The sequence below is a fragment of the Anser anser genome (genome assembly GCF_964211835.1).
Source record: "Anser anser genome assembly, chromosome: 4".
Taxonomy (NCBI): domain Eukaryota; kingdom Metazoa; phylum Chordata; class Aves; order Anseriformes; family Anatidae; genus Anser; species Anser anser.
Window position 1 is genome coordinate 18373936 of NC_139724.1, and position 24309 is coordinate 18398244.

General features: G+C 39.4%; 2 protein-coding genes across 10 annotated transcripts in view; both read left to right on the forward strand.

Annotated features, from left to right (window-relative positions):
- The window catches only part of MICU3 (mitochondrial calcium uptake family member 3), a 49673-nt gene extending 44094 nt beyond the window's left edge, over nucleotides 1-5579 (forward strand). For all 6 annotated transcript variants that reach the window (XM_083835030.1, XM_083835027.1, XM_083835026.1 and 3 more), the window contains one exon: nucleotides 3137-5579. In XM_083835030.1, coding sequence (XP_083691156.1) covers nucleotides 3137-3247 — 111 coding nt within the window. In that variant the 3' untranslated portion in view covers nucleotides 3248-5579. The remainder of the gene's footprint in view (nucleotides 1-3136) is intronic.
- Nucleotides 5580-7401: 1822 nt separating this feature from the next.
- The window catches only part of ZDHHC2 (zDHHC palmitoyltransferase 2), a 36763-nt gene continuing 19855 nt past the window's right edge, over nucleotides 7402-24309 (forward strand). Inside the window, exons 1-2 of one of the 4 annotated variants that reach the window (XM_083835034.1) lie at nucleotides 7402-8225; nucleotides 22327-22353. In XM_083835034.1, coding sequence (XP_083691160.1) covers nucleotides 8129-8225; nucleotides 22327-22353 — 124 coding nt within the window. In that variant the 5' untranslated portion in view covers nucleotides 7402-8128. Of the gene's footprint in view, nucleotides 8226-12157; nucleotides 12418-12612; nucleotides 12948-22326; nucleotides 22354-24309 lie in introns of those variants that run through there. The other 3 variants (XM_083835033.1, XM_083835036.1, XM_083835035.1) reach the window with 3 other exon arrangements.

The window sequence follows — 24309 nt, forward strand, 5'->3', positions numbered from 1 at the left end:
ATTTTACAGTATTGGCATAAATACTCTGTCACAATAGTAAAACTAGAAATTGAGATGTATATCCCAATGATTTATTCAATACCTTAAGATTTTTGAATTACAAAAACTGTTTGCTAGATGATCTGAATTTTGTGGGGTTTTAAAATTTCTAATTAAGTTTTTTAGGAAGTAATACTAGGTAAAACAAAAACGTTTTGAATTGGGGAAGGAAATTTCATTTTGAGAAAGATGTGAAAGACTTAAGCATGAATTTAGAACTTTAATTTTATTCATACTTCAACAATAAATTACTATCTTCTGTCTGATCTCCTTCTATGACCAAGTGACGCGCTTGGTGGATGAGGGGAAGGCTGTGGATGTGATCTACCTTGACTTCAGTAAGGCTTTTGACAGCGTTTCCCACAGCATTCTCCTCAAGAAACTGGCTGCTCGTGGCTTGGACTGGCGTACGCTTTGTTGGGTTAAAAACTGGCTGGATGGCCGGGCCCAAAGAGTTGTGGTGAATGGAGCCAAATACAGTTGGAGGCCGGTTACTAGTGGAGTCCCCCAGGGCTCAGTGCTGGGGCCAGTCCTCTTTAATATCTTTATCGATGACCTGGATGAGGGGATGGAGTGCACCCTCAGTAAGTTTGCAGATGACACCAAATTAGGTGCGTGTGTCGATCTACTCGAGGGTAGGAAGGCTCTGCAGGAGGATCTGGATAGGCTGGACCGATGGGCTGAGGTCAACTGTATGAAGTTCAACAAGGCCAAGTGCCGGGTCCTGCATCTGGGGCGTAACAACCCCAAGCAGCGCTACAGGCTGGGAGATGAGTGGTTGGAAAGCTACCTGGCCGAGAAGGACCTGGGAATACAGGTAGGCAGCTGAATATGAGCCAGCAATGTGCTCAGGTGGCCAAGAAGGCCAACAGCATCCTGGCCTTTATAAGAAGCAGCCTGGCCAGCAGGTCTAGGGAGGTGATTGTCCCCCTGTACTCGGCTCTGGTGAGGCCGCACCTCGAGTACTGTGTTCAGTTTTGGGCCCCTCGCTACAAGAAGGACATGGACGTGCTCGAGAGAGTCCAGAGAAGGGCAACTAAGCTGGTGAGGGGTCTGGAGAACAAGGCTTACGAGGAGCGGCTGAGGGAGCTGGGGTTGTTTAGCCTGGAGAAGAGGAGGCTCAGGGGTGACCTTATTGTTCTCTATAGGTACCTTAAAGGAGGCTGTAGCGAGGTGGGGGTTGGTCTATTCTCCCACATGCCTGGTGACAGGACGAGGGGGAATGGGCTAAAGTTGCACCAGGGGAGGTTTAGGTTGGATATTAGGCAGAACTTCTTTACTGAAAGGGTTGTTAGGCATTGGAATGGACTGCCCAGGGAGGTGGTTGAGTCGCCATCCCTGGAGGTCTTTAAAAGACGTTTAGATGTAGCCCTTAGTGATATGGTTTAGTGGAGGACTTGTTAGTGTCAGGACAGAGGTTGGACTAGATGATCTTGGAGGTCTCTTCCAACCTAGACAATTCTGTGATTCTGTGATTCTGTCTTCTGGTTTGTCATGTAGTTAATACTTCGAAAGCTGTTAGTTTCCATACTTTACTAATATACAGTAGTTGAATACGTCTATCAGAAGAGAGAGCTTTAAAAAAAATAAAAATAAAAACTGAAGTGGCCGGTGCTTAACTCATCTCCAAAGCAGAAGAAGTGAGAAGTGTGGGATAGCCACACCTTAGTCATTTTACAAATGTAACTGGCAGTTACAGAAGTCAGACTTGGTGCTAAAATTGAGTAGACCCTTAAAAACATCTCTGGATACAGTGGGAGGAAAATATTCCACTGGAATGGGAAGATATCAGAGAGCAATGTGACACGATGTTTCTTCTGTAAGTTTAGTACACTGAGAGTAGATACAACAGAAATGTATACATTTAGAAGTAGGTGAACAGTTCATGTAGTTCAGCATTTCTTTTACAGATTTTCATGAACATTTCTCTGAATCTGTTTAATAAAATAAAAAGTAAATGCATATCTTAAAGCACCAGTTAATCAACTGAATGTGCTTTTGTTAAATAATGCAATGCATTGTACAAGTAATGCATTTTTAAATAAAATTGACCATAAATCTCAACTAAATTACTTATTACTGTAAGTATTGTTTCTAATATTTAAAGTCTGTGATATATACTGCTGTGGATTAGATTGTTTTCTGAGTATTTACAACTTCTGCATAATACTTTATGCTTTTAATTATACAAGATGAGTAATAAGGATAGTAATAAGGATATTTGGGAATATAGGTTTCATTCTGTAATGGTTGGTATTGTGCGATGGCACGATATTTTTCACAGCTTCACTCAGTTTAACCAAAACAAGCTATTGGGCAGTCTCTCACCTTAACACTGTAACCATTTTCCTGTAGATGCTGATGGATTACAATTGAAAATTACTTGTAAATGCTTGTGACTCATCGACAATTGTTGTTCCTCCCTTAGCTTCTTTCCCTAGTTGCTATCCTGCTCCATCTTTGTGTACACACTATCAAAACAGGCTTGTGAAATTAGGTATAGTGGAAGAAATAAGGAGGTCCAGTGATGCCTGCAGACAGCATACAGGCTATTGAGTCTCCCAGGACAGCCTTTGGCCATTATTCCTCTCCATTCAATGGGTGCTTAATAATGTTACTGAGCTACAATGCAGTTTAGGTTTATGGTAACCTAGTATAAAGAAGCTTTCATATCATCTACCTTTGTTATATTTGGCCTTTGTTAATGCCTCAGTTTCATGAACATCAGTAGGTGTCTATGTGCATGCTAGAGGTGAACTTTTTAGTGCAGTGTCAACATGAAGAAGGAAGAAACAAAACTATATAGAGAATAGGAGACACATCTGAATGAATAGGAATAGTCCTTTCCTATAGCTTTTAATGCAAATAGGCTTTGGTTGAATGCTGTGTGCTGTGAGGTGAGGATGTTTTTTGAAATCTTACCCTACTTAAAGGTTTATAACCCTCATTTTAAGTACTTTTGAGCCATAGAAGTATTTGATCTTTCATTATTTTAACATTAAAGCATATATCTGGTTTGTATGAGTCTGAGTAAAATTTAATGTAGTATCAGAGTGAAAAATATCTTTTTCCAACTCTATGTTTTCACTTTTCACAGGAGAGTCCAAAGTCTGGTTGGAAGGAATATTATTCTTGTGTGATGACTGTAACCAGTGAACATCTCAGAGATCTATGGAAGCAATTTCGGAGACGAGATATGCTAAGATAAAGAAAGAAATAAGGATTACGTGCACTGGTTAGAACTATATTTATTCCTATAAATTCTGGATGAAGAACAAGCTAACCCAGGTGAATTGTGAATCTTCCAGCTGTGTTAGAAAACAGAGGACAACTTTTCCACTAAAAGTACTGGTTATGAACCCTTATAACCAGTTTTCAGTATGTATTTATTTAAATGACAAACTATCCTCTGATTGGCAGAAGTCTTTTTTTTTTTTTTTTAAGATCACATTTTGAATATTTGTCATTATTTTGAGAGATGTTTGTCATGTAAAGGAAAACAAAGAAGAAGTATTACACCTGGGTAAGAAAACATTTTGGCAATGAACAGAAACTGCCCATATCAACTTAGACTGTGAATTTGCTTTCAGAAGAACACTACTAAATGTTTGTGCTGAATTGGAAATGAGAATGCGTTATGTAGCATAACAATTACATACGAGTTGTATGTACAAATTAAACTCTTAGAAGCTATAACAAAGCAGTTATTTTGAAAATGGTAATAATATTATGGTCATAATGTGAAAGATAGGTATTTACCTGAGAGAGGTACTGTATGGACTATAATGTTCAGATTCTCTAAGTCTTACTATTATTTTTATTAATTTATCTTTAAAAAAATTATATTGATTTTAAGATATTATATGAGCAATATGCTGAAGGAAGGTCAAAATATTCAAATTCATGTTAAGTAACACACACTTCATAATATTTATTCTAAACTATTTCCATATGTATAAATTCACTTAGAGTAAAATTTCATGTGTTCTTGTGAATAGTGCACTTTTATATGAAGTAAGACATGGTATTGAGTAGAAATTGTTGTCATCTAATTTGCTACTCTGGAATGCAGCATCTGAAAAATGGTTAAATAACTTGTGTTTGTGTCAAACTAAAAAGCAAAAGAAAACAAATGCATGCAGCAGCTCATAGTAATTCTCAGTTATATTATTTTATTATTATGCATCAAATATTAGACGTAAATTGGGTTTTAATAAGGTGATGGAGACTACAGGCAGTCAGTAGCCATCATGACCTTTTATGTCCTGTACGTTTAGGTGTTACTGAAACAGTCATAGGGACATTGTTATATTTGTTTTTTCTCTTCTCTAATTTTTTTCTTTGCAATTCAGGAGCAGTGTTTTTTTCTTACACCCTTTCAAAATGATTATTATGTGGTGTGAATTAGGTCTAAAGAAACATGAACACAATTTTTATATCATTCTTGAAAAGGTTCACTGGACCTTAAATAAATCTGTTTAGGAACAATCTGTGCCTTGAAAGATTTCTATCTGGATAGACACACATTAAAACCAATGTAAATAAATTAATGTTACCAGAAAGGCAAGTATTTTGTTTGGTTGACAAAATAAAACCAAAATAATGGTGTTAAATCTTATAGTACTCCAAGTACTTGTAAGCAAACATTTCAAAATTGTGTTTAGTGCACATTGTTTGAATACCATCTTAACACTGCATGCAAGTAGAAAAGATATATAGCATCTGTGGAAGTACACCGAAGTTCATAAATACCTAATTTATCATAAGAATTATCTCTATTTAAAAATTAAAACAAAATGAAAAGCAGGCTGTTTTTTAAGAAATTCCACTTTGAAAATTAAAAAAAGAAAAGCTAATTAGAATGTCTTTTTAGGTGTGGCTTTAATCTAAGAAACAGCCAGTTCAGAAAGCTTTTGGAAGATGCTATTTTAATTTATATTTCTTGATGAATACTTACCAAATTTCCACCTTGACCTGCTTAAACCACTGACAACAAAAATCAAGAAAAATTTGTATAGAGGTTCTTGAACTGACACAACAGAACATGGATAAGCTGCAGTCCCCATGTGATCATTTAGGGAATCATTGGTATTCAATGTATCATCTTGGTACGCAGAACTGTCTCACTGCTTCTTGTCAGTGTATGCAAAGCCCAATTTGCTACTTCAGTGATGAAGGACAAAAAATGGGAAGAAAGGATAGGGAGTGAATGAAGGGGTTCCCCTCCTTCGTCTTCAGTCCCTGCTGCCCTTTCATAGTGGTCCTCACCACAGAGAAGGCAGCAGCACCGTCATCATTTCGCTCCTCCACTACCCTAGGCAATAGTGCACTTTGCTTTCAAGGCTGGCTAGAGACAATTTTATCATTTTTCTATATATAGTTCCTAACTGTAGGCACTTAATATAAAATAGAATGTGAAAATGTCAGATTAGTTTTTAAGAGTATTTTTCTTGTGTTTAATAATAATTTATGTAATGTAGAATATGAAGATACGCATATAATATTCTTGTTTATTTCAAAATAAATGCACTTGAAACTAATTTTCTTTGCAGTATATATCATTCAAGTTCTTCTGTCATTGATCCTTTTTTTGTGTGACACGGACATGCAAGTACTTTACATTAGAGCATCTCTTCATCACAAGAGTGCTCTTTTTTGATCTTTTTAGATGTCTGTGCTTTTCTGCCACAGAATTCTGTATCAAAAAGCTGGACATACAAGGAAAGACAGGTGAAAACAAAGTATAATGGGACATGCCATCTGCTGTGGGGGCACCCCTTGGATAGGCAGCAGTGTGCTCAAAAAAAGCTTATTCAAAATCCTCCAAATTCCTGTCAGCAGAGAAAATATATATGCTGCAACTAAGTAAAAGTTGAGGAACTGAAGGCTTTGACATTTTTAATCCAGCTCTTGGTCTCTTCCGTGAATTAAGAAGACTGTAATAATGCAAAAAGTTATTTAGTGGATGCTAGGAACTGCTCGCTGAGACCCAGTGCAGCTGTAAATTCTGATAAAATGGTAACTGCTAAACCCCGCAGCTTTGTGATACTAGCTTCTGTCTGAGCTCTGATGAATTCCTCTTTCCCAGCAGAATATCCTGTACAGTATTAGCTGCTCCCTGCTAATATTCTGATGGTTAAAATCACACTGGCAGATTCTCTCTATGCACATTTTGACAGTAAGTTGGTTCCAACTACTTTCACAGCAAATTTATGCACTTTCTTCTAAAGTTATCCGGCTGAAGAAGAAGAAATACGAGCTAATGGTGACTAACAGCATATTGTTGGTCATACTGCCTGCTTTTCTATAGTTACTTGGTCGCTTCTTTTCCTAAACATCAGGATAAGAATGCATTCAAACAAAATGAGAATAAAACAATAGAGGAATGTTTCGCTTTGCTTTGATTCAACATTGCATTATACTCTCAAAGTAATGATTCATCGTGCTCTCTTGTCCCTCTGGGGACACATTCGAAACAGTTTCTGGTAAAAGAACTCCAGGCTAATACTTGCAGAATTAGAAAAATCAGACCAAAATCTGACTATTCCAAAAATCAGTCTGAAAAAAGACTATAGCAGTATCAAGTCTGAACGCCCCTTAAAATCAAGCCAAAGTTAATATATTTTCTAATATATGTGAGGTCTGAATGCATAGTATTTTTTCCCAATATCTGAAAATCCATGAAAGCATTTGTTCGGCACCCTGAACCTGTCAGCAGATGGTGCCCTTGGATATATTAAGTTCTTACACACAAAAAGGCAATTAAATACATGGAGCATGCCTTAATCTTGAATGGGTAATGTTATTTTTTACCACTACCTCGACTTATAAATTCCTCCTACAGAACATCACTGTTAACTAGAAAAGTTCCATAAGAATATTAGTAACCAGTTGAAAAATTGTAATATAAAATACCTAATCTGTATATATAAACATGTATATAAACAGGAACTTATTCAACATTTAAGTTTTAGTAATAAGTTGCTATTTATTCAATATAAGGAAACAAGTTATTACTCCTGTTTTTTTGTTGTTTTTTTGAGAGAGAAAGTACACAGAGCTGAGGTACCTACTTATACATTCACCCTAATTTAAAAAATAAATGAAATGAACATCATAACATCATTACAGAAGAACTTTTCCAGCTCCTGTTTCATAGCATCCATTGCAAACTTTTTATTTACAGTTTCCTTCTGAAAAATAGATTTATAATCCTTCTCCTTTTTAAACAGCTATAGCTATTAGCCATGTTTTTTTAATAACTGATTTTACCATTAAGCAGTTTAGGTGATATGCCTGAGGTTGTATTTTCTGGTTGGAAAGAATGAAGTCATTTCATTGTAACCCTGAATTAGAAGCTACAACCTCAATTCAAGAGAGGTGGTGCTGTAAGGAAAAAAAATATCACATTTCAGGTATTCAAATCTCTGCAGAGCCACATATGCTCTTTAACAAATGCACACAGAGAATTGCACAATGTCCAGAAATACTGCAAACCATTTAAAATCAGCAAACGAACTACACTGCGTAACAGGTCAGCCCTGAGTGATTAATATGTTTGGGGGATAAACAACACATTGAAAAAATTACTGCTGAAAGTGACAGAAGAGTGGGTGGATAATAAGCCTAAATACAGCTTTGAACAACATCCCTGAGGGCAGACTCTGCAAATACAGTATTATATCTGCAGCAATCAGGAAATCACCAGGAAAGATTTCATTACTTGAAAACTAGCTAAATGAGCCTCTCCCGTGGAGAACCGGGCAAATTTCCACACGCTGGAAAGTGAAAAAGAATATAAATAAAGCTTACAGCAACAGTTAGGTTTAGTATGCAAACAGTTGTAATTTATTAAGTACCTAAATAGGGTGAAGGAGGAGGAAGAGGGTGAATACCTGTGGGCCAGTGGTTCAATTAAAACACGTCCTATGGCTAGAATAGTTAAGACAGGAGTGGCTACCAAGTGGTTTTTCTTATGCAGCTGAGAACCACGAACTGTAGGCAGATGGTACTTGAGTCCAGCTGGGATGCAACATGCATTTTCTAATTGGTTTCTTAGGAAGGAGACATTGCAGAGAGATTTCTTTCTATGTGCAGCAAGAGCGCTCCATCTCCCAAACACTGGAGAGAAGCAAACAGCACATTGCCTGTTGTGAAGGTTGAAGAACATCCCTGCAGAGCCACTGGTTTGTCTAATTAGCAATGTCTGTCAGCTTGTCTGGGTGTCTGTGTTGATGCAGATTCCTGCTTCTACCTTTTTGTCCGTGTATTGCACTGGTGTGAAGGCAAATAGTTATCCTCCTGTCCTGTTGTCCCTCCTCCTCTTCCTGTTCTACTTCATGTGTGGGACAACTGGTGATGGAGAAACAATTCATAGTGGATTGTTTACACAGAGGAGAAGATGTTCATAGTCTATAAGCCATAAATTCCTGGTCAGATTCTATGAAAAAAAAATATAAGAGTATTTTTCATGTATGTTTATTTAGCACTCACTGTATTCTGTATATACCTAGTTCAGGAGTTTTTAATTGACCAAATAAACATTATTTTTCTAAAATACCTCACTTAAAATCAAATTAAAGTTATTATGAGACTGTATGAAGAACAATGCTTTATCACTTTCAAATGATTTTAGCATTCAGTAAATCTGTGACGTTAAAAGGAGCTCATAATATGAAGTCTTGTTATTTCACACTCAGTTGTTGTAATGGTAGTCTTAAGAGTTCAGGGGAATTTTATAGCTGAAATGTAATGAGCTGGATACACATGTTGTATTTCCAGCTACTTATTGTAACTCGTGAGTGGGCTGTAAATGTGAACGCCTATGGTCAGCCTTGGGTATTAAATCCTCAGGAAACTAAATGAATGCTGAAGTAATTCCCAATCTAAGCCTGATAAATGGTCTCTCACTGCAGTACTCCGGTATTTAAATCACATATACATTAAGGAGAACACTATCAACTTACATAATTGCTGTTCTTCAAGTTATTTTCTTTTGTGGTTCATCTTGGGTTTTTTTTATTCTTATTGTTTCAAAATTTTATGACCATTCAAACTGGTACAAAACTGAGCTTTGAGGAGGCTTTTTATGCCAAATTATCAATAACAGATTGTTTCTCTCCGCCATATATTAAACATTCTCCTTTGCTTGACATTTCCTTCTATTTTGCTACTTTTACTTTACAAGGTTGATTATTGACATTAATTATTTAATTATTAATTATTATTTGACATTAAGTAGTTCACGAGATTGATATGCTTAACATTTCCTTCTATTTTGCTGCTTTTACTTTACAAGGTTGATTATCAGAAACTGCTTATCACATCTTAAAATACATTCAAGATGCCTGTGTAATTCCATTAGATGTCCGCATACCTTCTACTACGGTTTGCTCTAGCTGGATGACTTGCTAAGATCAGAAGTCCTAGTACATTTTGTCACTTCCTAAATGCACCCCAATGCTCTGAATAGCTATCCATACGCAATGGACATTGTAGAAATGCAGCATGATCTGACAATAATTTGCATATTAAGGAACTTTCATATCAGCAACAACAACTGCGATGTAATTCTTCATCTAAAAGTGGTGCTCTCAATGAAATGGAGCCCCCCAGACTTGCACAGGAGTATCTTTTAGTTTTTTTACTGCGTGCTAGGACATAAAGATGACTAGCGTTGAACCAGAATGACCATGATTTTGCATCTCTAGTAAACACTATATTACAATAATAGCTATGTTAATAATTATACTAAACAGTGAAATCCCAATTTTTTTAGAATCTGAGCAGCAAGAGGAGAATGGTACTGGCCATTAAAAAAGTTAGAAAGCCAAACTACAGAAGTCCATTTCCGTGAAGGGGCAATAACATTCCTCTAACCAGAAATTGTATGATGTAATTTGAGGTCTTTGTAACACTTCGTCTTTTTGTTCCCGCATCTCTGGCAACCTGCCACCTCTCTATATACTTAGTTTTGTATAACTACTATTATCGTAAAGAATGAATTACTATGTTACATAGTGTTCTCTATTTAGCATCTTTCCCTGGCATGTGTTGTTGTCTGTCCTGTATCCTATACGGCATTTTAAAATGGTTTACGGAAGAATTCTAATGTCATGAGAACTGCTTTACTGGCATACATACAGCAGCATGGCAGGTGCCATCTGAACACTTAGAGAGCTGTTCCTTTTTTCCTGTACCCTTCATAAACATGAGGGGACAAAGAGACAGATATTGGAACATTAGAGAATTAGGTCAAACATACAATGTATGTATGGTGATTGGTAAAATAACACATAATATATACAAAATAGTGATAGTATTAAGAAGCTTTCCATAGCCCCTGGGTACAATACAAAAACTTATTCCAACTTATGCATACAGTTTCCAGCAGCTATTCCCTAGAAAAACACAACACACAGCTGCCTTTTCCAAGAGAGATCCCTGTCACTTACTTCCAAGTATGTGTGTGAAAAGCCATCAACGGGATTAAATTGCCTTCATTTCTTTTAGCTTTTGCCAGTAAAGCATGAGGTATGTCTTCAAGCAGTGGTAACTTTGCTCCTTATTCTTTTAAGATCTGTTTTGAATAACCATGGATATTTTCATTAAGCATACTAAAGTCAAATCCCTTAAATGTTCTACTAAAATTTTGGCCTCAGCAATGACTTGCATATTTAATTACAGTAAAATTAGTTAAGTGAAATAAAATGGTTTTATTGTCTATATCATGTTGATTTTGGTCCCTTTCCTCTTGTTTTATGAAATACAGTATGTAAGAATATCAAATCTAGTTTTTCTGTACCTTTCGCTATCTCTACATTTTCAATGTAATTTGTTCTCTCCCTTTCATGTTTTAGATTGCCCCACTGCAATGTATATCAAACTCTAGAAGTTATTTTAAGCAAATTCCATACCATAATTTCATGACACAGAGCACTTTCATGAATTATTATATTCCAGTCTTTCCATGGCATAATATTTTGTTCATTTCTTTTATAATATCTGTACAGGGACAAGATGGTTTCACTGAGCCATTCACAGTGATACACAAGTCTTTCTCTTGAATAGGTAAAGATAACTTCCTGCCTTGGCATATTTTATAGTTGTATGCTTCCCTCTCAGTATGTAATTCTGCATTGCTCAGTCACCCAGTTTACCAAGGGTAACTCAAATTCCTCAGCCTCATCTTGTAACAATGAGGAGCATGCAGTTTTGCATTGCATAAAAATACCACAGCTATATGGCCAACTACCTTTTCAGTACCTTTAATAAATATGCTAACTACTCATATTCATATTTTGGAGCCTGGCAGCTCACCTATGCTGTTTTTGTCATATTTCATCTATTTTTTTCTGTCTTGCAGCCTGTTCCTAATCTAATCAATGGCAGCTGTACTGTGATCACTTTGCTACAGGCATGGGCTCCTATGTGGGATATTATATGAACCTTTTTTCCAAATCTGAATACATTTTATTCAGCCACCTCTTTTACACCTACTGCATTGCCAGTGCTCTGGGAGATTCCAGCAGATTGCAGAAACACGTCGCACTGTTCTCAGCATTTCTAATTCTGGCACGATAATTCAGCCACGACTTGGGCGCGCATACCGTAAGGCAATGTGGATTTACTAGGACGTTTCACAAGTGTTTGATTACTATGCCCGTAACGTAAAGCATCTTTGGGAAGGAGTGAGTCAGCAGGCCGCAGGCCATCATCCCCTGCCAACCAGGATGCCCAGGTCTCTGACAGCCTCCTGCTCGCTGTGACACAGCAACCTGCCATGCTTGCTGCTCGTTGTTTAATTGTGTGTCATGTTTTAAGGGTCGCTACAAAACATTGCACACGAGGCAGCACTTTTTTATTTTTTGTGCGAGTGTTTTTAAACCATTTTCAAGGGAGGTTAAATATCACCATCCTTGGGTGGAAAATAAAATAAAAGTGGAGGGACTGGGAGAAAACCAGAAGACCCACCCTAGCCTCACACGACCAACACACTTGTGTCCCATCCCACCGCCTGAGGCAGCAGGGGCCCAGCCAGCCTCGGCCCGGTAGAGGGGGGCGGGCAGAGCCGCCCCTTGTGCCGGCCCGCTGTGGGAGGAGCTCGGAGGAAAGGAGGGAAGGGAGGAGAAGGAGAGAAGGGAGGAGAAGGAGGGACCCCGGCGGGGCGGGGATGCGCGGCCGGGATGAGGTGCGGGAAGATGGCGGCGGCGCCGCCACCAGCGGCAGCAGCGGGGACAGCGGCGGCGGCCGGGTCGGCGGGCGGCTGGGGCGGCGTGCGGCGGCGCTGCCAGCGGCTGCTCTACTGGGTGCCCGTGCTCTTCATCTCCAGCATCCTGTGCTGGTCCTACTACGCCTATGTCACCCAGCTCTGCCTGCGTGAGTGCCGCCGGGGGGGGGGGCAGGGGGCGGCCGCCGGTTGTAGCCAGCCCGCGGCTTGCGCCGCGAAGGGGGTCGGGGAAGCGTCGTGTGCCTAAATTTGGCTTCTGGCGACCGAGGCGGAAGCGTGAAGGGGTTAAGTGGTGCCCCCCGAGTTGGGAGCAGGAGGACCACGGGGCAGGGCAGCTCTCCGGGGTGGGGTTTGGGGCACCCAAAGGATGCCCGCTGCCCCTGCTTCTGGCCCTGGGCAGCAGGCGGGTGGCCATGCACCTGGGGAGAGCTGGGTGTTTGGTTCAGCTGGGGGGGGTCAAGCCAGAAGGGTTAATTAAATGGCAAGCCAGCTGGGCTCTCTTGAATCGATTCCAGTTTCTGTGGGTGTTTATCCTGCAGGAAACAATCTTTAAATTTTAGATGCGTCATGATGTTTAGATGTTTCATAGTGTTCGTTTAAATCCAGGTGTTTCGTGAGCGGTGTTATGATGCTGGGAACACAAACTGTCCGCTGCATCTCCTTTACCCCTTTGCTCTAGGTGGGGATCACAGTGAGCACTGAGTAGCTGCCAAGCATCTGTTCAGGGATCGTGGTGGTGGTGGTGGTGGGGAAATAGCCTCATCAAGCTCATTCAGTGCATTTATACGCCCGTATAACTTTGCCAGACTTCGGCTGTTCATGTGGAAAATCTCAGCAGTCTGGTAACTAATTCTGGATATTTTTTTCTAACAGAAGAATGTGATGGGAAGGTTTTTGTTGTACAGATGCCTGGCTGAACTGTTGAGGCATTAAGCCAGACATGATTCCCTGGCTTAGCACCTCTGTTTTGGAGGGAGGTATCAAGACTTGGTATGGTGTAGTTGATATATATATATATTTCACTAACAGCATTCAGATCTGTTAAGTGCTGCTCTTCAGCTAGAAAGTGGGATTTGAGTGCTGTGTCCTGGTGAGAGGAGGAGCGAAGTGTCTCCCTGCAGAGCATTGTGTGGGAAGCTGTGGGCTGATGCAAGGAGGGCAAGGATGCTGCAGGAGTGAGTGACCATATAGTTAATGTCTGTCCTAATGTACACAGCCCCTTGATATGTACACAACAAAGGAGGCTTGATGTGGGCACTGCTATTTGAGTGATCTGCTGTATGCTTTTTTCTATGTAAGTCTACCAAACAGAGGAAGAAAGAGTTGTAGTGTACCTGAAAGCATTTCATAAGGCCTCTTAGGGTAATAGCAGGCTTGAAACTTCCTGTAAACTATGGCACTGTAAGTCCTTGAGAACCCCTCAGAGCAAAAGGCCTGTGATAGGAAGAAAGGGAGAGGGACTCTTGGGACTCTGCTAAAACTGCCGGTGCTGAAGCCCTGTCTGTGAACAAAGGTGGCTTTTAAAATTTTCTTGTCATTTCCCTCTACCCACATTCCTCCCGGCTTACCAGCTTATGAATTCAGCATAACAGTTGCCCACGACTTGCCTTAATTCCATCTTTTATCTATATCTGGATGTTTTTCCTCATTTTTGGCATATTAAGATAAAGCAAACTTATGTCTTGTCTTACTAATGAATATTTAGTGTAAACAACAGAAGGAATAGCTAACAACTCTGAGAACGAAAGTCAGCAGCAGGAAAAGGCTGTAAGCGTTTCAGTGCTTTGAAGCCAGCCTGTCTGCTCTGCTCATCTTTTATTCCTGCGGCGCTGCCTGCTCAGGGGATGTGTGTAATTGCTGATTTTGTTGCGACTGGCTGTCAGGGATGCTGATGACAAGACAATGTACAGCAAACAATGTTAACCGTTGTGCAGTAGGATTTAGCAAGCAGCGTTGCACAGTTCTGATGTAAATGGTTTCTTTGAGCTTTTAGTAATGAGAGTTTCAGTTGTAGTGTTCTGGGTGTTTTTGCAGTTTTGACCAACTGTTGTAGGAGGGAGCTTACATTGAAAAAAAGAAGGAAGTTCCCTGAGGTGTTCTCTTTCATCCTTAAAACTTAGCAGTTATGGTATTGAGCAACGTTTTAGAAATCAGGAAAAATGATTCAAGCTTTAGAAACAATAACAAAAAAAGGCAGGGGGGAGAGAAAAGGAACCACAACTTTTACCTGTGGTATTACCACGCTTAGAGTTCTGCCTCTTTAGTTAGTGGATTCAGCTAAGTGCTTGCACATCTTTAACCTTTAAGATAAAGGAGAAGGCATTCAAGGCTTTTCAGTCAATGGTTGTCCTCTTCCTGCTGCTTATAGAATACTAGATTTAAATGAGACGAGTCAATTTTTAAAAACTGCGAAGCTGGAAATGTTGTAAAATACATTTGTTTTCAAAGAATCTCTAATATGGGAACAGCACCTTTACAGTATATGAGAAATGTTATTTTTTACAAACCTAAAGGACAACACTGCTGCTTGCTGTGTCTTTGGATGTTGCTTTGGGAGCAGGATGTAAAGTCATCTCTGAAGGGCTGGACTAAACACTAACGCATGTAGAAGGGAACATGCATTGGACTGGAAACTTTTTTTTTTTAACAGCAATGTCTAATTTTTCCTAGATAGTGTGGATAGACTTGTTTCTAGGATCTGCAGTGTGCTTAAGTAAAACAGAACTTTTTTTTCTAAATTCTCTGGTATAAAAATATTTTGCGGCATTTCACAGTGCTTCTGGGCTTGCAAGCATCCTGCTCTTTGAAATTGTAATTGTTCCTTGTTGCTAGAAGTGGAGTGATTCATAGGACTGATTGAAAACTCTCCCAGAAAGGAAAGGGCTGCATGCTGTAGAGGGTAGATTTTAATTCAGGATTTCTCAAACATATAATCTCTGATTAATTGTAGCCTTTGGTTAAATCAGATGAAGTTTTGTATGAGATCCCACAACTCTTGTCAAATTGCTTTGTATCTCTAAGGTCAATAATATTTGAAAATAAGATATATTCTTCCATAAAAATAATTTAGAGGCTTTGGCGTGACCCCAAATCCTCACATCTGGAGATAAAGTGAAATCAAAATGATGTTCAGTTAAAATATATCTACTAGGTGGAAGAGTGTGTTGGGATCTCATGCTTTTCTAATTCCTGCCAATTGTTCTCACAGTAGCTGTGGATGCATAAATATAAAACTAGAGAGGTTTTTAAACATACTTTTTTTTTTCCATTGTTTTTATATTCTGCATTTGTAAGCCTTCCAAAATTTCATAAAGAGTGATACATTCTAAAAAGAGTAGAAAACACTAACAATGCACAATGATTATGTTGCACTTTAGTAGTGAAGCTACTGAAATTTCAACATAAGGTATTTGGAACAACAACATGAACTGCAAATGCAGTGTTCTCCCATCCTCTTCATCCATGTGTCCGTACTCAGAAAATGCATTTTGGATCCAGTAAACTCTGCATATGCAAAGAAAATAATTTTTCTTATGTTTTCCTCTTTAGGTGCATCTCTAATTTGGGTTAGTAGAACTATAAGGGGCTTCAAATAATTATCCACTCCATTATCCGCTGCTTTGGGTAAGGCAGAACCAGTAGATATTTGTGTTGTTTCTGACAGCTGTTTGTCAGAAATGTTCTTGACAATCTTGGATATTGAGATTTATTTATTTTTCCTACCAATTCATGATTTGAAGTTATTTATGAGAAGGAAAACCTGAACATTTGACAGTGCTGGGACAGATGGTGACAATTTTAACCGTGCTGATGAAATGGTTGTCCAATAAAGTACAAATTGGTTTCATATGTACAGTTTTAATTCATTTTTACTTGTCACCAATTTTAATTTGAAGGATAATACTCTTGCTCAGGGAATCGTGTCCTAAAATACAACTTGAATTTGTAACTTTAAAGAAGGAGGATAGACCTGCTGTGGAACCTGGAAATGAGCAATGAGCATTTTTCTGACTGCTTCAGTGAAGAGAGAGGAAGGAAATGTTCCCACCTGAGGAGTGGTCTGGCTGATCTGAGAAAGTGTGAGTGACTTCAGCACAGTTGAAGGGGGAGGCAACAAGACATTCACCATCCAGTCAGGAGAGCTCATAAACCACATCCTTGTATTTTGTATGAATGTGCAACTGTGAGCTGCCCACCACTACCTTCAGTGCAGAACAGAGAAATGCGATGTGACACCCAGTTGCTAAAGATGTTAATGGGCGTAAAAGAGTTTTGGTGGAGGATCAGATTGGTTAGCGCTGAACGGAGGGTTTTGATTCAATGCAGTGACAGTGGAATGGAGTTATAGCGGGATAAAAAGCTGCTTAATTCATCACAATTTAGAGGCAGAATTAATGTGTGCCCTGGAGGCATGGCACAGTGTGATCAGGGATCAGAACACGTTGAGATAGAAGCTGATAGACCGTGTGCATAGCAAAGGAAAAAGTGGGGGCCCAAGATTTGGTCATCTGGGTTTGAGCTCTTTGCTCCATATGTTTTCCAAATGGATCAAAGGATTCCTGGTACTCATCGCTCACATCTTGTAATCAACTACAGCTTACATTTCACTACAGAAATACACATATGTTGTAACACTGCTGTCTGTACGTTGGCTGCTAAGATAGCAATGGATTTTGGTCAAAACATAATTGTATATGTATTTATGCCAGGTTTTGCAGATGCCACATTTTTTCTCTTCTGATCTCTGGTTGCTTTTAGGAAAGCTTAAAACCTCACAGCTGAAGTAAAATTGGCTTCTGAATTTTAGCCAGCAGGAATTCCTGTGCATTTCCCAAATTTCATTTGATTTCTTTCTCAGAATTTCAAAGAAAGCTCCGCTTCTGAAATTGAGTTAGCATTGCTTGATATATAGCAGCTTGTATAGATGTGTTCGTCGGGGTGTGCTCTTTCTTTGCTAAAAAGGGTCTGATCATACAAATTTAGGAGTAGTTTAAAGATAGTCCCTCTGACATGGGAAGTGAATAAGAAGTTTGTAAAGATGAAAGATTAGATCAGTTTTGGGGCACACTCAGTTTGCAAGCAATGGTTTTGTTGTGACCCTACCTGAAAGGATGTCAGATGGTAGCTTGCTGTTGGTAGGGGAGCACTGATGTAGTTCAATGGGCACAGTACTAGGGGTTCAAATGAATTTACTGACACATTCGCAAATACTGTCAAATCCAAATGTGTGCATTATTGAGGACTACGCTAACCTTATGTCTCCCAGGAATAGTTTGTTGCTTTTGTTCTTAAATGAAGCAGTGTCCCAAGTCTCCTCCTTGTCATTCTGAATCAATGCAATTCACTGCTCTGCCTAGCAAAGTGGCAGTTTGTATTATAGCACTGATTTTTTTATTATTATTATTATTTGTAAAGGACTATTGCATATAAGGATAGAATACTTGTCACAACAGTAAAACACTTTTATGTGTGCAGAGAGTTAAACTGCATCTATATATCAGTGTTTTACAGCTTCAAATGCGTTATAAAGATGAAATACATACTTAGTTTTGTGAATCGGATCCAGGATGTTAAATTATATACAAGTGTGAGAGAAACAACTATTTATAGATGTGGCTGCAGAGTCTTAAAATTAGATCTATCTGATATTCCCATTCCAAAGTTTTAAATATTTTAAAGATGTACATCAAATGTGGAAGCAAGATTTTGTATATTCGCTTCCATTAAAGCTTTTAAAGATTCATTGCTTTCTCCAGTCTTTTATTATTATTATTATTCATCCATTACATTCACTGCTCAGGAACTTTGATTTTGGGTTTAGAAATCAAGGAAGATTTAACGCTGGAAAACTGGTGCAATTTTTTTATTTTTTATTTTTTTTTACATTAATTTTATCCTCTGAGATCACTTTGGAGTTCTGTGCTAGTAATGTGTCTTGCTATGTCTCAGGCTATCTGGAGACAGATGCCTACTTAATTTTTCCATGGGTAAGTGAGAATAAAGATTTCTAGAGAAAATGAGCCCTAGTTCAAGAAATGGGAAGTCCACTTCTAAGCTGAAGTAAGGTCTGATCCAGCACGAATTGACTTTGCAGAGTCAAAGGAGCACTTGTGGGTTAACCTTTTACAAATGAGTTATTTTGCAACAATGAGTTGTTGCTGCACAGGCTGCCCAGAGGGGCTGTGGACTCTCCCTCCTTGGAGATCTTTAGAAGCCCCCTGGACGTGGTCCTGGCAGCCAGCTCTGGGTGGCCCTGCCGGAGCAGGGGTTGGAGCATATAGGCTCCAGAGGGCCCTGCCAGCCTCAGTTGTGCTCTGGTTTTATGATAAAGGAGTCGTAGCAGGCAGTCTTGAGATACTTTGGCGCCTCTTTGGCTATCAAGGTGCATTCCTAATGCTTGAATGCCTTTCTCCCAGTAATGAGGACTACCAGCTGGCACAGGGTGAATTCCCCAGGCTTTTACGGTGTCCTCTCCATCATGAATTTTTACTCTGCTGGTAAATTTTTATTTTTTTTTTCACCCTGTGTTGTGTAACGTAACTCTCTGTCCTCAGTCTAATGTGGTTTTTTTTGCAAGCACAGACAATATATTCAGCGGCATAGACTAATGAGTGTGCTGTACTGTGTCTGATGGCCCAGGAAACCGGCATCTATGTTGGCCAAAGTCTCATGTATGTCCCAGCCTGTTCCCTGATGCTGATGAGCACTGTCTGTAAGCCATGTAATGAAACAGAGAGGCTCTAATTACGTGAGAGTCGTCTGGTGCTGAACCATAAATGGCATCCTGGCAGTGCAGCAGCGGAAGGCTAATTCTTAACGAAGCGTGCCCCCACGGCGTCTCAGATGAGCAGAGCTCTGACTTGGTGCTGTCTACTTGGAGGCAGGTCATGCTTTGACAATTATCTCTGGCTCTGAAAATATAGAAGCTGCCATGCCATTGCTATTGCAAAGGCTCTTTGCCTGTTTCCTCCAAACCTGTAAAAATTGCTTCACGGTTGGTCCTGGTGTGTCCTTGGTGCTTATTTTTAGTTACTGTAGATGTAAGTACTTTCTATGCTTATTATTTCTATGCTATTTGACTACCAGTACGTGAATGTGCAGCATTTAAGCTGATATTTATTAATGACAATGCGCGGTCTGACCTACTTTTTTGTGCATTACCAGCAGTTAACACAACCCCTAGGAAAAGAAATGAGAAAACCGCCAGAAAGTGGTATAAATGATTCACAAAAGACTATATAATCAAGTACTATTGAATAATAATGCAAAGGCAGATCGGTGTATCTTCTGAAAAATAGGGAATTAATTTTTAATAAATATATTGAGGGTGCTGTTCGGAAAGTGGGAAAAATAGCAAACATTTTTGTTCAAATTACAAATTAGTCAGACTTTTCTTGTTAAAAAATGATTTTCCATGCACTTAAACAGTATGATTTTTAGAACTGTAAGCATTTTGTAGTTACCCGGGAAAGACTTCGTATCGTGGTCATTCAACAAATAAATTAAGTTTACTTTTCACAGGAAATTTAAGGGAAAGCTTGATTTCTAAGGACTATTTTTTGCTGTTGTTTAATTCTGTCTCATTTAGGGGGAAGGAAAAACGTATTTCCTCCCTGGTCACGTTGTCCCGCAGTCACCTTTCAGTTACTCTCCCCCATCTTTATACTTCCTTCTGGGAGCCTTTGTCAAAGGCGATTTACAAAAGGCCTGAGCAGGAGGAGTAATACTTCACCCTGTGAGAAGCTGCGGGTTATTGGATAGCTGGCATATTCCTCCGTGGCGCAGTCAGAGGGGATGTTTGCTAAGCAGTGCAGTCAGGCTCTGTGTAAACATCCATTGCCGTATGTGTGGAGGAAAAGAGCGGTGAGGTTGGAGATGGTGGCCGCTCTCAGACGCGGTGCTTCTACTTCAGTCTTGCGTGGCGGTGGCGACTCAGGAGTGCATGAAATAACTCTCTTGCCCATTGGTAAGAGATTAAAATGACACGAATGTCCATAAAATTGTTTCTCAGTCATCTTTGGGCACCTAATGTTTTAGCCTTCAGGACCTGCAGCTGCTGCCTGTCAGGAATACTTGGCTTCCAAGCTAGATACTGCAAAGCTGGAAAGCTTGTCTCCTGAACAGATGCAGGCTCTGAAGAGCGTGTCTGCTCCAGGAGGTGCACAGAAATTTTGGAAAGCTGTAGGCCTGCAGTGAAAAACAGATTATTAAATTTGAATTTATCGGTTGTGTCGGTCCTTTACTTGCAGACATAGAAATGTTTCTGTTGCGAGCAGACAGACCATCAGCATTCGAAGTCTCTTCTGTCCTTAATCAATAACTGCAGTTGGTCCCCATCAGAAGTGCTACTTAAGAGAAGATGATGTATGGAGGAAGAGAACGTGCTTGTCTGATGTTGATTCAGTGACTGGAAAACAAGTCTCAAAAACATTAACGTTTTATCCAAAGTTAATGGGGAGAAAGGTGGTGACAAGCGCTTTCACAACAATGGTCTAAGCCCTTGTTAGGAGGAGAAGTGCCACCAATCATTGTGCAAGGTCAGATAAGTGAACTCATTTGAAATTAGTGCTTCTGCACTGTATGCATTGCTAAGGCTTTTTAATTAGCAGAGTAGTTATTTGGAGAAGACTAGCAGAATTTTTCCTCTAGAGGGATTCTGCATACCTTCCTGGTCATACCGAGTGGAGGAATAAATTTGGAATTTGTGAACTGGCTGTTCTGCCCTAACTTGAGAGCTCCAGCACTCTTAAATTAATGCATCAACTCTAAAGATGTCTTTGGGTTATTCCTGGCGGGTGACTGCTTACAATTTCACAGTTTTTGTGCGTGCTGATACTGCAGCATCTCTGCTCCTCAGAGTCACGTGTGTGTATATATTTCCTCAGCTTCTTTCTAGCTCTTGTCTAGGTTGATATCTAGTTTGTCAAACTGTGCTGGCAATTAGCTAAACCTGAAAATTGAGGGTGGAATAGAGTTTTCATTATAATATGAAACTTCTGTGGTGTCTTTCCGACTTTTCTAAAAACTCGTTAAACGTGGTTATTTACTATTTTCCCTCGGGTTATGTAGATGCTCATTTTAGTCAATCTAGAGTCAAATACCCATTTTAATAGACCTGTTTTATAATTATAGAATTACAGAATAATTTATGTTTGAGGGGACCTTAGCCCATCTATTCCAACCCAAAGCAGGGTAGGTGTGAGATCAGGCCAGGCTGTTTGAAGTGTTACCCAGTCTCCAAAGCTGGAGACCGTACAGCCTTTCTAGGCAACTTGCTCCACTGGTGGACTCTTCTCATGGTGGAAAAGCCTTTCCTTGTATCAAATCCAATCCTCCTTTTAATTTATGGCCAATATTTCTTGTCCTCCCACCAAGCACCATTATGAAGAGCCCAGCTCCACCTCCTTGATGCCTCCCTGTAGGTCCTGGTAGGCTGCTGTTGGGTCCCCCCACAACTTTGCATTCCCCAGGCTAAACAAGACCTGATCGTGCCGCCTCTGCCCAGAGGATGGGTGGTCCAGTCCCTACCAGTTTGGTGGCTCTCCCCTGGACTTGCAGCTTTCTTGTATTGGGAGGTCCCAAGACAGGGGAGCAGCGTTCTGGTTGCGGTCTACTTTTGTCTATTTTTATGCCTTGGAGATCTAAGGTATCACTGGGTATAGCTGGCAAAACCAGTTCTGGGGTCTGACACCTCCACCTCAAGAGCAGAACATGTATAAACAATAAAACTTGAAGCTCCACAGTTAAATAAGTGTTCTTCAGAGGTGGTTTCCTTGGGCTAAACTTTGGCAACTTCAGATGAAAGAAAGTTCTATGGATCTGAGCCTGGGAATGGGGGCTGGAAACATTTATAAGCAATTGGCATTGATTTTAATTCTTTACCTATTCCAGTGATGAATGTACGCAGCCGCACTATAAAAGCTTGATAGTGTATAGTCTTAAACTCGTATCATTTGATAATTACTCTTCCCTATTTGGTTGAAAAACAAAAGCTTAAAATACTCAGTTACGTCATTTGCTATTTAAAAATAATTTTTCCTTTTTTTCTCGTTTTTCAGTAACAATGACAAACATTGGAGAAAAAGGTAAGATTTTTATTTGCTGTTTATAAGTGGAATTCATATGCCAGGGTAGTACAGTAGTTTATGAATAGAATTGAGATTCAGATCTGTTGCATTTTAAATGAATGCATTTGGTGTGCTCCTCAGCTCCTTCTATTATTGTCTTGATCCTGAACATTGCTTTTACCATTTAAAGTAGAGATGAGAAAAATGAGGACTTTCTCTCCTTTACTGACTTTCTGAAGTATCAACTAAAACAATCCTTATATTCTGTTTTTATTTTTTATTTTTATTCAAATTTTTATTTATTTATAACAAGGACAGCTCTTGTAAAACCAAGGCTTTTGAAAATGATCAGGGTGGTTGTGCAGGGTGCAGCATACTTAAATGAGAGATGATTTTTTTTTCTCCAGCTTCATTTTAGCCGATGTCTTTGAAGACACAGAATCCTTTAGATAAATAACCTTTCCAGAAGGTAATAAAACTGCCTGATTAGCTATCACTACCCAAAGGCACTAACATATTGAGATTGCTTTTCCAGATGCTATTTTAAAGCTACAGCACAATTTGGAACTGTAGAGTGAGGCTGTGAAGCTTATGGAGAAGGGGGATAAGGGTTAGGAGGCACACGGTGTGCTACTTAAACTTGTGTCATCCCAGCAGTTTTTAAGTCACTTGAGACTCCCTCACTTAGTAAAAGATTTTGATAATTAAGAAATATTTGCTTGAAAAACACATTTCCGTTCAGTGATCTTGCCCACACGGCCAGCACAGGAGTGCGTATGCATACCCACATGCTTCAACACCTGCAGGCTGTGAAACAGCTCCAGCTTCTTCCTGCTCTGTCATGGAAGAACAAAGTTCAGTGTGTCGGTAGGCATTGTTCACAAAGCAAATCAGAAAAAGGCATTGATGACTATTAATTTCCATTTTTTTTTTTTTTTTAGCTGGTCAAAACCTCGGTGAGCCAGTCAGGAGAAAAGAAATTTACTATGTATTTCTATACCCTGTACTTGCTGTACTTCTACCCAAAGTGTTGTCAGGGATGACAACTGGGCAGATGTGTCTCACCCCCCTGTTGCCCCCTATTAGTGGGTGTTGTAACCTTCCAGGTGACTCTAGCTATTTTTAAGTGGGTTGCCTTCATACGAGGGGTACACTATTATTTTTTTTATTTATTTTTTTTAAAGGAAATGTGTAAAATAGAAGGATTTCTGTGGCAGCACCTGGGTGAGATGGGGCTCCATCACAGTGTAAGGAAACTGGTGGCTGGGTGACCTGGGAGATGTGACAGGTCAGGGCCTTGGCCATGCTGGAGGACTGAGGTGCAAGAACAAATGAAGGGAGCTTGGGTCTTGTGCAGACCTTAAAAGGGATAATCTCTTTAGGCTGTTTTTTTCTTTCTATATATGGAAAATTATTTGTCTTACTGACCACAGTTACTCATCTTCTCTCAGTAATAAAATACAGATACAGATTGGTAAATACATGGTGTACCAAAATGATATAATGCCCTGCCTTGCCCTCATTTTATGCCATGAATATGCTGGTTAAAAAAAAAAAACAAACTGATTTTCTATGAGTAGATCAGTTTTTCTTGGAATTGATTAAAAGATAGATTAAAAAATGCTTCACTAAAAATGCGGACTGTACCTGCCAGAAGCTTTTGCAATAGCAAGATAGTGTAATCCAGGATATTGTGGTTGATGTGGGGTCCAGGTCTATCATTTACTTACACTGATAAGATATTTTTTTTCAGTTTATAGATGTGACACATGGCATCATGAGATTTTGCTAGCTTTTCTTTCATATCCTTTTTAACTGTCGAGTGAACAAGAATAAATACTTACTGTGTTATGCTTTTTTTTTTTTGAATAAACAAACTTCAGTACCAGAAACATCTATTCAGAGTTGTTCTGGAGGCAAAATTACAAAAGCCAAGAACATTCTGGGCTACTGTTCCTGCAGTTCTGCACACCA